A 14,020-nucleotide genomic window follows, 5' to 3' on the forward strand; every position below is an offset into this window, starting at 1 on the left:
ACGGGTGACCCCAGAAGAGGAGGATCGGGGCCACTCTGTGCAAAACGAACTGCACAGTGGAGGTGAGTATGACATGTTTGTTATTTAAAAAAAAACAAAAAACGAATCACTTAAACCAGGGAGACTCAAGTTGCACCGATTAGAATAGTTCCATTGCATGGAATGGGGTCCTTCTGATGCGACAAGTCCACCAAAGTCGGAGCTATTCTCGCTTCAGTGTGAACCGGGCCTAAACATGGTCATGTATCCTACACCAAAATGCCCTTTTTATTTTTGTTTTGCTGATGTAAAATGCTCCCCAAGGGCATTTAAAGCAAATAAATGACCCCTGTTTACCCCTCACCATGCATGGGTCTTTCCCACACCTCCCAACTTTTTGAGATGGAATGAGGGACACCTATCAGCAAAAGTATGCAGGCATAGGACACACCCCTTGCCACGCCCCCCTTAAAGGAGAATTGTACAAAAAAACAAGATTGGTTAAACCCACAAGTGCTTTTTTTTTACCACTACTATTCCTTTATATTGTCTTTTGGAATTTACAAATGCAGCAATTTAGAAATCAGATGAAAGGTTTAGTGCTGGAAAACACTTTTTGAAAGATAAAAAAGTGTCTTTTTTAAAAAGACCAAAATGAGGGACAAATGAGGAGGAAAGAGGGACAGAGGCAGATTGCTCCAAATCAGGGACAGTTGGGAGCTATGGTCTTTCCTATTTATACCTTTATAATAACTTTCAACCAATTTGTCCCTAATCGATCCAACTCTTCTACATGTAATTTGGGGTCGAGATCCAATAGATGTGCTCACCGGTCCCAGCACAAATCCTCTCCCCCATTTAGCACAAACCTCCCCACAAATCTTCTTCCTCTTCGAGCACAAATCCTCTCCCCAATCTCCCGGAGGTGAATGTAATCAGAAAGGTAGAGAAGGCCAGGGGAAGAGGATTTTCTGTCTTATGGGGGGTCATGTTGGAGGCGTGATATCCCAGTGGGGGGGTGTAATCATAAAGGCCAGGAGCCGAGTGTTTTCTAGGGTTTTGTAGGGTTTAAGAATAAACACTGTGCATTTAAGGAAAACGATGAATTCTCCAGCATTTGTTCAATGTGACAATATCCAGAGAGAATGGATGTGTTGGGTCCCAATTGTCTAAGACAGGGATCCTCAAACTACGGCCCTCCAGCTGTTGCGGAACTACACATCCCATGAGGCATTGTAAAACTCTAAGATTCACAGACATGACTAGGCATGATGGGAATTGTAGTTGCTGAACAACTGGAGGGCCGTAGTTTGATGACCCCTGGTCTAAGATGAACCTTAGGGTCAGTTCAGGTTCCCCAACTCCATGTTTTAGTGAACTTTAAAAAGGTAATTTGGACTGAACTGGTCATAACCGTCTATTCCCGTCACTGACGGATGTATCGGCTGAGGCTGAGCGGCATGAACTGTACAGGCCTTGACTACATCCGGTATACAGCACTGTGTTCCAGCAGCGGGACTGAGACTTCCCATCCTTCTACCGAAACAAAATTGAGTCAGGCTGAGCGCTGCTCAATCATTCAGAGGAAGCTTTGTATTTTATGAATGAATACAAGGCTCTGTGTTAATTGAAGGATGGACACAAGTTATATAATGCCATCTGCAGTTTATTTATAGAGCTGTTCTGCTGAAAATACACTATATTACCCAAAGTATTGGGACGCCTGCCTTTACATTTCATGGTTTAACACCTTCAGATCCACGCTCTAGCCGAATGACGGCTACAGCGCGGATCTTCTTTGCTGGGAGTACGTTTATTGATGCCCTCCCCTTTGCAGGCTCACCACGCCCCCCTATAGGGCTTGCACACCGCGCGCTGTGATCACCCGAGTCTCACATATCGGAGTAAGGGGTCGATCCCGGCCCCTTACCACGTGATCAGCTGTCAGCCAATGACAGCTGATCATGTGATGTAAACAGAAGATTGGTAATCGTTTTTTTTTTCTTCTCACGCTAACAGCGTGAGAAGAAAAAAAAAAGCAGATCACCATCTTCTGTTGAAGGGACATCGCTCCCGAAGAAGAAGAGGCGAAGCCGCCTCATATGTGCCCACCAGTACCGCCTGACAGTACCACAAATTAGTGCCCACAGTGCCAGGAATCAGTGCCCACAGTACATAAGTGCCAGCAATCAGTGCCACCTATCAATGCCCACCAGTGGTGCCAATCAGTGCCTCATCAGTGCCCCCTAGCAGTGTGCCAATCAGTGTCACATACCAGTGCCGATCAGTGCCCATCACTGCCACCTATCACTGCCACCCATCAGTGCCAACTATCAGTGCCACCTATTAATGCCCTTCAGTGCCACCTATTAATGCCCTTCAGTGTCCCCCATCAGTGCCACCCATGGAAAGCTCTATTTGTGGGGGAAAAAAAAATTATAAAAGTTTCATTTGGGCACAGTGTTGTATGACCACGCAATTGTCATTCAAAGAGTGACAGCGCTAAAAGCTGAAAATTGGTCTGGGCAGGAGGGGGGTTTAGGTGCCCGGTAAGCAAGTGGTTAATGGCATCCCAGTCTTAGTGTTCAGTATTGAGTTGGCTCCACCCTTTGCCGCTATAGCAGCTTCTGCTCTTCTGGGAAGGCTGTCCACAAGGTTTAGGAGGGTGTCTATGGGAATGTTTGACCATTCTTCCAGAAGTGCATTTATGAGGTCAGGTTGCGGTCTTCACTCTCAAGTTCCTTCATCCCAAACTCGCTCATCCATGTCTTTATGGACCTTGCTTTCTGCACTGGTGCGCAGTCATGTTGGAACTGGAAGGGGCCGTCCCCAAACTGTTCTCACAAAATTGGGATCATGAAATTGTCCAAAATGTCTTAGTATACTAACGCCTTAAGAGTTCCCTTCACTGGAACTAAGGGGCCAAGCCCAACCCCTGAAAAACAACCCCCCCAGCATAATCCCCCCTCCACCAAATTATTTGGATCAGTGCACAAAGCAAGGTCAATAAAGACATGGATGAGGGAGTTTGGGGTGGAGGAACTTGACTGGCCTGCACAGAGTCCTGACCTAAACTCGACCTTTGGGGTGAATTAGAGAGGAGAGTGCGAGCCAGGCCTTGTCATCCAACATCAGTGCCTGACCTCACAAATGTGCTTCTGGAAAAATGCTCAAACATTCCCATAGACACACTCCTATACCTTGTGGACAGCCTTCCAGAAGAGTCGAAGCTGTTATAGCTGCAAAGGGTGGGCCAACTCAATATTGAACCCTCCGGACTAAGACTGGGATGCCAACAAAGTTGATGTGCTTGTAAAGGCAGGCGTCCCAATACTTTTGGTACTATAGTGTAGTTTATAAACATACGAAAGTAAGAATCACCCAGAGCAACCAATCAGATTTCATTTGACTAAAGAATGATCAGGGAATGGCTGCGGTAGGAGGTTTTTGTATATAATCATACAAAAGCGCTGAATATATAGAGCAACGTCCATCCTTTCCTGATCAGAAGATATATATATATATATGTATGTCAGCACATGAGACATAAGGAAGCCCAGATACAAACGCAGAGTCTGATTCCTCGCTATTCTGATTGCAGTCTCAGTCGTGAAGTTGGTTTAGTTGGAGATGGATTCCATTCTTAGACTTCAGCACCAGAACGGCCTCTTTGATGGGGACTTTGTCAGGATCTGGTGTCACCTCAAACGTCTTCAGAGTCAACGCCACGGCAACTTTCATCTCATTCATAGCGAAGGTCTGACCGATACAATTCCTAGAAAGAAACGCAACTTTGGATCATTCCAGATCAGCAACATCGAGAGCCAACGATTTCAACACCGGAGAGAATGTGACCGGCTATCGGGTGATCCTCCTAATCTTCTAACCTCCTAATTCTTCAGGTGTTCCAGAAAATAACCTCTTATGTTCCTGAATGCCCTGAAAATTGGGTGTTATACCCACCACCACCTTCCCGGAATTATTACGTCACATACAGACGTTTTATGGGGAGAGTTTCCTGTGCCAATTCAATTACAGCAGAGGAAATGTATTCAAAGGTCTATCTATCTATATAGTTACATAGTTAATCAAGTCCATCCAATTCAATCAACAGATTAAAAAACAAAAAGCAAAAACAAAAAAACACACGAAACACATAGAAAACTTCTATATACACATTCCTATACCCACAGTTGATCCAGAGGAAGCCAAAACAAAAGCCCCAACAATAAGAGGCAATCAGCTATTCCCTGGATCAACTTTATCTATAAATATTAGTACCCAGTTATATTATTTACATTTAGGAAAGAATCCAGGTCTTTTTTAAAGCAATCTACTGAGCTTGTCAGAACCACCTCTGGAGGGAGTCTTTTCCACATCTTCACAGCGAGGAAGCCTTTCCGTATTTGGAGATTAAATCTCTTTTCCTCCAGACATAAAACGTGCCCCCTTGTCCTCTGTGATGACCTTAAAGTGAATAACTCAACACCAAGTTCACTATATAGACCCCTTATGTATTTATACATGGAGATCATATCCCCCCTTATGTATTTATACATGGAGATCATATCCCCCCTTATGTATTTATACATGGTGATCATATCCCCCCTTATGTATTTATACATGGAGATCATATCCCCCTTATGTATTTATACATGGAGATCATATCCCCCCCTTAATCTCCTCTTCTCCAGAGAGAATAAAATTCAGTTCCTTTAATCTTTCCTCATAGCTGAGCTCCTCCATGCCTCTTATCAGTTTGGTTGCCCGTCTCTGGACTTTCTCCAGTTCCCCGATATCCTTTTTGTGAACTGGAGCCCAAAACTAAACTTAGGTCTTACTAATGATTTGTACAAATGATATTTCTCTCTCTCTGGAGTCCACATCACCCTTATACAAAAAAGAAACCACACCTTGGCATTGCATGCTATTATTAAGCCTATGATCTACCAAAACCCCCAGATCCTTTTTCACCATTGATTCCACCAATTGTACTCCCCCTAGTATGTATGATGCATATTCTTAGCCCCCAAGTGCAAAATTTTTCATGTATCAACATTAAACCTCATCTGACACATAGTTGCCCAAGTAAAAACAGTGCATTGAGGTCGGCTTGTAAGTTGGAGACATCTTATAAGGACGTTATTCCACTGCATAGCTCGGTGTCATCTGCAAAGACTGAAATCCCAGACCCAATATCATTTATAAATCGATTAAAAAGTAAGGGTCCCAAAACTTTACCACTACTCTCTGAATTTGGTCTTTTAGCCAGTTTTCTATCCATTTACAAATTGATTTTTCCAGCCTGTAGACTTTACCTTACACATGACCTGTATAAGGGGAACTGTGTCCAAGTATACCTCATCCACAGCCACCCCTCTGTCTAAGTCTACCACATCCACAGCCACCCCTCTGTCCAAGTCTACCACGTCACCAGCCACCCCTCTGTCCAAGGTTTTACTCACCTCCTCATGAAAAGTAAACAGGTTTGTTTGACAACTTCTGTCTTTCATGAATCCATGCTGTCTGTTGCTTAAAATATTGTTTTCAAGCCAGAACTCATCTATGTGGTCTTTTATTAAACTCTCCAGTATCTTCCCGACTATAGAAGTTAAATTAACAGGTCTATAGTTACTTGCTAAAGACTTTGATCCCTTTAAATATAGGCACCACATTGGCCCTACGCCAATCCAGTGGTACCATTCCAGTCATTAAAGAGTCCCTAAAAATTTGAAACAATGGCTTTGAAATGACAGAGCTCATTTCTTTTATAATCCGTGGGTGGATGCCATCTGGTCCAGTTGTTATTATCACCTTTATTCTGTCTAAATATTTCTGGACCAGATCAATTTTGAGCTCTTGTGGATAATTTGAGGCTGTGTCACTACCACCCCCATTATGGACATAAGCTCCCTAATTCTCCTTTGTATACACAGAGCTGAAAAAGATATTTAATAGATTTGCCTTCTCTTTGTCCCCAGTCACCCACTCTAGATTATTTTGTGAATGCTCAGACCTGACCTTTTTACTATTAACATATTTGAAGAATTTTTGGGGGGTTGTCCTACTATATTTTGCAATCTGTCTTTCGTTTTGAAATTCTGCAGCCTTGATTTCCAATTGACATATTCTGTTATATTCTTTGTAACATTTAAACGATGATAGTGTTCCTTCATTTTTATATTTTTTAAAAGCTCTTTTCTTATTATTTATAGTTTTTCTAACTTTGGCCCTGAGCCACATAGGTTTTATTTTTAGCCTTTTAAATGTATTGCCCATGGGAGTATACTTTGCCGTGTGATCACATACAGTCTTTATGAAGAATTCCTATTTCTGTTCTGTATCCATCGATACCAATATTCCCTCCCAGTCTAAGTCTTGGAGAGCAGCCCTCATCCTTGGAAAATTTGCTCTCTTAAAGTGTTTTTATCTTTCCCGTATGTGTTTGTTGCTTACAGCTGACATTAAATAAAATCATGTTATGGTCACTGCTACCCAGATGTTCTTTTATATGAATATTTGTAATAAGCTCTGCATGGTTTGAGATTACCAGGCCCAGCAGAGCATCATTCCTAGTTGGGGCCTCTATGAACTGGACCATAAAATTGTCTTGTAATAGGTTTATACATTTTTCTTACTGTCCCAGCCCTTGTAGTCCTTTCAATCTGTGCAAGGAGATGAGTCTCCACTTCCTCACTGGGTGGAGCATACAACAAACTCCATTGATAACCATTGTAGTACAGTACACACACCCATGAGCAGTTCCACCCATAATGCTTCAACCTCATCGCACTCTCCATCCACTAGGTACTCTTTCACACTCGCTTTGAGATCACTTCTCACATAGAGACAGACACACCACCATCTTTACGTTTTACCCTGTCTCCCCCATAGCCAGGAATATTAATAGAGAGAGCATAGCCAGGAATATTAATACCCCAGTCATGTGAAGAATGAAGCCAAGATTCAGCAATACCAATTAAGTAATAGTTCTCTTCATGCACCAAAGCTTCTAACTCACCTATTTTGCATGGCAGACTTCTGGCAAACACTTTAATACGTTTTCACATTTTGCACACATATTTTTACATATTTTTTATTTCCAATGGTTGTTTGTAATATGGGAACCTTCCTATCACCTGCGCTAGCACTCCCCCATCTTCCCCTATTTCACCCTCCAATAGAGATTGACTCCTGTCTGACTCATTATAATCTAATTCTTCCTCCCCCTCAATCTTAGATGAAATACTCCTCCAGCCTTCCCATAAACCTCTTCCCCAGCACAGAAGACCCCCTTCCATGTATTCTGTCATTGGTTCCAACATGGACCAAGACAGATGGGTCATACCAAGCCCCTCCGAGTAATTCATCAACCCGGTCCACCACATGCCAAACCCTGGCACTAGGGAGACAGCAAGCCATTTGATTGAGGCCATTCTGGTGAAATTATTCTATCAGTCTGATTATAGAATCCCTGATTACCACCAACTGTCTAGGTCTTCCTGCACTACCTTCACCACCCCAGTAGATGCTGTTTTCCTGGCTGTTAGGGGGTAGCAGTGACATCCAGGGCTGCCACCTCTGAACTTGCCACCTCCTATCTATCTATCTATCTATCTATCTATCTATCTATCTATCTATCTATCTATCTATCTATCTATCTATCTATCTATCTATCTATCTATCCAGATTCACTCCCTGGTTATCTCTCGCCTTGACTACTGCAACTCCCTCCTCATTGGCTTACCTTTAAGTAGACTATCCCCCCTTCAGTCCACCATGAATGCTGCTGCCAGACTCATCCACCTTACAAACCACACAGTGTCTGCTACCCATCTCTGCCAATCCCTCCATTGGCTGCCACTCAGCCAACAAATTACATTCAAAATACTAACAATAAGTTACAAAGCCATCCACAACTCTGCCCCCAGCTACATCACTAGCCTAGTCTCTAAACACAAACCTAATCACCCTCTTCGTTCCTCCCAAGACCTCCTGCTCTCTAGCTCCCTCATCACCTCCTCCCATATCCGCCTCCAGGACTTCTCCCGAGCCTCGCCCATCCTCTGGAATTCGCTACCCCAATCTGTCAGACTGTCTCCAAATTTATCCACTTTTAGGCAATCTCTGAAAACTTTCTTCTTCAGAGAAGCCTATCCTGCCTCCATCTAACAACTGCACTATTTTCTCCATTAGCTCATCCCCCACAGCTATTACCCTTTTGTATAACTTGACCCTCCCTCCTAGATTGTAAGCTCTAACGAGCAGGGCTCTCTGATTCCCCCCTGTATTGAATTGTATTGTAATTGTACTGTCTGCCCTAATGTTGTAAAGAGCTGAGTAAACTGTTGGCGCTATAGAAATCCTGTATAGTAATAATAATAATCCAGTTACCCACCTGGGTCCAGCAGAGAAGGGGAGGTAAGCGTGGGAGTGTCTGTGTTGTGAATTCTCTGAGGAGAACCTCGATGGATCAAACACCTGGAAGACAAGAGATATGAGGAGGCTGTAGATGCTTATACTCCCCCGCCCACTTTGGGGGGGGGGGTCTAATAGCTGTCAGGAGACTGGGAACCAGTGCAGGCACCAGCAAGCTCTCACTGATAGTAATGGGGGTTATTGGGGCCCCTCAGGCGAGAGAAAACAGGAAGAAAAAAGTCACCTCTGGATCTGGCCAGAATTCGGGGTTGAGGTGGATGCCGGCCACACACACACACACCAGGCAGCCTATTAAGGAGAGACAAAAAGGACACGTTCATCATACAGCATTGTCATTGGAGGAAGAGGCTGGTCACTCCCATCCTCATTAACGTCAAGGTTAGCCCCCTCCACTCTAGCAGGAAAAGACATTGTATGGGGCAGAAACCAGAAAATTCCAGCGTTAAAGGTACCAGTAGGCCAGTTTTTGAAGCTGAACCCCGGGCAGATCAATGCAGCTCTGTATTCATGAATACATCATTAATCTGATTTGGACCCGAGGCGTGCGACAGAGAAAGAAGCACCACAAGGATCCAATCACACATTCTCTTGGCACTCACCTTCTGGCACTGAGCGTCCATCGCAGAATGTGATTGGCTTGTTGAGTTGCCTGCCCAGGAGCGGTACAGGAGGACAGAGACGTAAACTCTCCTTAATGCACAAGGTGGTGTAATGAAGCTGATTCAGGTCCTCCCTGAACATACAGAAAGAACAATGTCACCGACTCATCGAGTTATACCAGCAAAACTATACAGAGACTGACATGTACTGCGCATCTCCTGCGTGACGCCGCCTTCTGGGGTAAAAATATTTCACGCATTCTATAGCGGTATCATGAAAGGAACTTGTACGGCACCAAACCCTTTCTAGCCACCTCAGCTCTATATGATTTTACCCCTCCCCCCCCCCCCCTTCATGACCAGGCCACTTTTTGCTATTCATCATTGCGCTATTTTAACTGGTAATTGCGCGGTCATGCAACACTGTGCCCAAATGACATTTTTATTTTTTCACACAAAAAAAGAGCTTTCTTTTGGTAGTATTTTATCACCTCTGCATTTTTTATTTTTTGAGCTATAAACAAAAAAAGAGCATACATTTTGAAAAAAAAAAAAAAAACAATATTTTTTACTTTGTGCTATAAAACATATCCAATAAAAAATAAAATAAATAAAATTTCTTCATAATTTTAGGCCAAAATGTCTTTGGTCTAAAGGCTTTAGGCCTTTAGACCAAAACGCTACATGTCTTTGGTAAAAAAAAAAATCCCAATAAGTGTATATTGATCGGTTTACGCAAAAGTTATAGCGCCTACAGACTATGGGATATATACTGGAATTTAGTGATGGTGGTGATCAGTGACCTATAGCAGGACTGTGATAGTACGGAGGACAATCTAACACTAACTAAAACTTTGTGGGAACTGCCTAATTGCCACTTACATCTCCAGTGACACTAAGACCCCTTTCACACCGAGGGCGTTCACACCGGAGCGCTGCGATGGCAGGACGTCAGGAAAAGTCCTGCCAGCAGCTTCTTTGGAGCGGTGAAGGAGCGATGTGTTTACCGCTCATCCACGGCTGCTCCCCACTGAAATCAATGGGGCAGCCCTGGGATACCGCCGGCAAAACGCAGCTATTGCGGCGCATTGCGGGCGGTTTTAACCCTTTCTCGGCCGCTAGCGGGGGGTAAAAGTGCCCCGCTAGTGGCTGAAATGCGCCACTAATCCGACGGTAAAACGCCGCTAAAAATAGCGGCGTTTTACCGCCGACGCTATGGGCGGCCCGGTGTGAAAGGGCTCTAATACAGTGATCAGTGCTAATAATATGCACTGTCAGTGTACTAATGGCCCTGGCTAAGAAGGGGTTAACATCTGGAGTAGGGATGAGCTTCGAGTTCGAGTCGAACTCATGTTCGACTCGAACATTGGCTGTTCGCAAGTTCGCCGAACAGCGAACAATTTGGGGTGTTCGCGGCAAATTCGAATGCCGCGGAACACCCTTTAAAAGTCTATGGGAGAAATCAAAAGTGCTAATTTTAAAGGCTAATATGCAAGTTATTGTCATAAAAAGTGTTTGGGGACCCGGGTCCTGCCCCAGGGGACATGGATCAATGCAAAAAAAAGTTTTAAAAACGGCCGTATTTTCAGGAGCAGTGATTTTAATAATGCTTAAAGTCAATCAATAAAAGTGTAATATCCCTTTAAATTTCGTACCTGGGGGGTGTCTATAATATGCCTGTAAAGGGGCGCATGTTTCCTGTGTTTAGAACAGTCTGACAGCAAAATGACATTTTGAAGGAAAAAACTCATTTAAAACTACCCGCGGCTATTGCATTGCCGACAATACACATAGAAGTTCATTGATAAAAACGGCATGGGAATTCCCCAAAGGGGAACCCCGAACCAAAATTAAAAAAAAAAAATGACGTGGGAGTCCCCCTAAATTCCATACCAGGCCCTTCAGGTCTGATATGGATATTAAGGGGAACCCCGGCCAAAATTTAAAAAAAAAAATGACGTGGGGTTCCCCCTAAATTCCATACCAGACCCTTCAGGTCTGGTATGGATTTTAAGGGGAACCCCGCGCCAAAAAAAAAAAAAAAAACGGCGTGGGGTCCCCCCAAAAATCCATACCAGACCCTTATCCGAGCACGCAACCTGGCAGGCCGCAGGAAAAGAGGGGGAGACGAGAGTGCGGCCCCCCCTCCCTCCTGAACCATACCAGGCCACATGCCCTCAACATTGGGAGGGTGCTTTGGGGTAGCCCCCCAAAACACCTTGTCCCCATGTTGATGAGGACAAGGGCCTCATCCCCACAACCCTGGCCGGTGGTTGTGGGGGTCTGCGGGCCGGGGGCTTATCGGAATCTGGAAGCCCCCTTTAACAAGGTGACCCCCAGATCCCGGCCCCCCCCCTGTGTGAAATGGTAAGGGGGTACTTATACCCCTACCATTTCACGAAAAAAGTGTCAAAAATGTTAAAAATGACAAGAGACAGTTTTTGACAATTCCTTTATTTAAATGGTTCTTCTTTCTTCTATCTTCCTTCATCTTCTGGTTCTTCTGGCTCTTCTGGTTCTTCCTCCGGCGTTCTCGTCCAGCATCTCCTCCGCGGGGGGCGGGGCCACCCGGTGACCCCGCCCCCCTCTGACGCACGGGACATGACGGGACTTCCCTGTGGCATTCCCCGTGAAGTCACAGGGAAGTCCCGTCAAGTCACCGTGCGTCAGAGGGGGGCGGGGTCACTGGGTGGCCCCGCCCCCCCCCCCGTTATTTAAGAACTGTCAGACGAGGAGCGCCGTCACACAGCGGGAGCCTCCCTCCATGCCAGCATGGATTGCGGAGCGGCCCGGAGAAGAAAATGAAGAAGAGAAGAAGAGAAGAAAAGAAGAAGAGAAGAGCGGGAGCCTCCCCCCCATGCCATGGGTGCGGAGCGGCCCGAGGAGAAGAAGATAGAAGACGCCGCGGAGGAGATGCTGGACGAGAACGCCGGAGGAAGAACCAGAAGAGCCAGAAGAACCAGAAGATGAAGGAAGATAGAAGAAAGAAGAAGCATTTAAATAAAGGAATTGTCAAAAACTGTCTCTTGTCATTTTTAACATTTTTGACACTTTTTTCGTGAAATGGTAGGCCCCCTTACCATTTCACACAGGGGGGGGCCGGGATCTGGGGGTCACCTTGTTAAAGGGGGCTTCCAGATTCCGATAAGCCCCCCGCCCGCAGACCCCCACAACCACCGGCCAGGGTTGTGGGGATGAGGCCCTTGTCCTCATCAACATGGGGACAAGGTGTTTTGGGGGGCTACCCCAAAGCACCCTCCCAATGTTGAGGGCATGTGGCCTGGTACGGTTCAGGAGGGAGGGGGGGCCGCACTCTCGTCCCCCCCTCTTTTCCTGCGGCCTGCCAGGTTGCGTGCTCGGATAAGGGTCTGGTATGGATTTTTGGGGGGACCCCACGCCGTTTTTTTTTTTTTTTTTTTGGCGCGGGGTTCCCCTTAAAATCCATACCAGACCTGAAGGGTCTGGTATGGAATTTGGGGGGAACCCCACATCATTTTTTTTTTTTAATTTTGGCCGGGGTTCCCCTTAATATCCATACCAGACCTGAAGGGCCTGGTATGGAATTTAGGAGGACTCCCACGTCATTTTTTTTTTTTAATTTTGGTTTGGGGTTCCCCTTTGGGGAATTCCCATGCCGTTTTTATCAATGAACTTCTATGTGTATTGTCGGCAATGCAATAGCCGCGGGTAGTTTTAAATAAGTTTTTCCTTCAAAATGTCATTTTGCTGTCAGACTGTTCTAAACACAGGAAACATGCGCCCCTTTACAGGCATACTATAGACACCCCCCAGGTACGAAATTTAAAGGGATATTACACTTTTATTGTTTGACTTTAAGCATTATTAAAATCACTGCTCCTGAAAAAACGGCCGTTTTTAAAACTTTTTTTTGCATTGATCCATGTCCCCTGGGGCAGGACCGAGGTCCCCAAACACTTTTTATGACAATAACTTGCATATAAGCCTTTAAAATTAGCACTTTTGTTTATTCATGTTCGTGTCCCATAGACTTTAACGGTGTTCGCGTGTTCGAACGAACTTTTTTCCTGTTCGCATGTTCTGGTGCGAACCGAACAGGGGGGTGTTCGGCTCATCCCTAATCTGGAGCAATCAAAGGGTTGAATGTGTGCCTAACTATGTGAACTGTTTACTGTGTGGTGCTTTTACTAAGGGATGTGCCGGTCTTTATTCCTTGCCTTGCAGGGAAACAAAAACCAGCACATGGTCGCTGTCAGAAGAGAGCTCTGTGTTGTTTACATACACAGAGCTCTCTCCTGTCACTCGCTCCAACGATTAGCGGGTCCCGGCCATAAATCATGATCTGCATTTGCTGAAGCCAGTGACAGCACAGCCGGATGGTCGAGCACGCAAAGTGTGCCCACCTACCCTGAAATGCAAAATCATGTATATATATATGTGTGATTCTGCACGGCCGGCCTGCGCTGTAGCAGTAAAACCACAGTGCGCGGTCGGCAAGTGGCTAGACAAAGGTCAACTAACATGCTCAGTGGGCCAATTTGGGTTTTTTTAAGTGCTCAGTTTAGTTCCATAAAACCTCCAGGAAGGAGGAGAATTCTTTCCAGATTTATTACCACAGCTTATAAAAGGGAAAATCCCGACACACATGCAGCGGACATCATCCTCAGTACTCTAATGGGCCGGGCTCATGGTCAGAGGACACAGGAGAGGTCTCATCCTGAGGAATATTACCAGCACAGGGATTGAGATGTAGGTTGTATGTGTGCCAGAGGAGAACAGTCTGCTGTCTTCCCAGAGACAACAGGTGAGAGGATCACCTGCCCCAAAACGCGTTGAGACAGGAGGTATCTGTGTTAACCGAATATATGCCATTTTTTGGACCACATACTATACAAAGTGCCCTTCTGATAATCTCCATAATGGGGAGGACTGGATTCAGAATATTCGTATAAGTATTAAGCAATATTCATATGTAAACACTGTGGACCTGCAAGCTGTATTAATAAATCTGGAAAGTCTTTTAT

General features: G+C 45.0%; 1 protein-coding gene across 3 annotated transcripts in view; it reads right to left on the reverse strand.

Moving 5' to 3' along the window:
• Positions 1–2,028: 2,028 nt before the first annotated feature.
• LOC141103875 (cytochrome P450 4B1-like) overlaps positions 2,029–14,020 on the reverse strand; it is a 35,194-nt gene continuing 23,202 nt past the window's right edge. For all 3 annotated transcript variants that reach the window (XM_073593932.1, XM_073593930.1, XM_073593931.1), the window contains 4 exons: positions 9,018–9,151; positions 8,642–8,706; positions 8,378–8,460; positions 2,029–3,754 (listed from right to left, as the gene is read on the reverse strand). In XM_073593932.1, coding sequence (XP_073450033.1) covers positions 3,583–3,754; positions 8,378–8,460; positions 8,642–8,706; positions 9,018–9,151 — 454 coding nt within the window. In that variant the 3' untranslated portion in view covers positions 2,029–3,582. The remainder of the gene's footprint in view (positions 3,755–8,377; positions 8,461–8,641; positions 8,707–9,017; positions 9,152–14,020) is intronic.

The sequence above is a fragment of the Aquarana catesbeiana genome, linkage group LG07, assembly GCF_042186555.1.
Source record: "Aquarana catesbeiana isolate 2022-GZ linkage group LG07, ASM4218655v1, whole genome shotgun sequence".
In the NCBI taxonomy this organism is placed as follows: domain Eukaryota; kingdom Metazoa; phylum Chordata; class Amphibia; order Anura; family Ranidae; genus Aquarana; species Aquarana catesbeiana.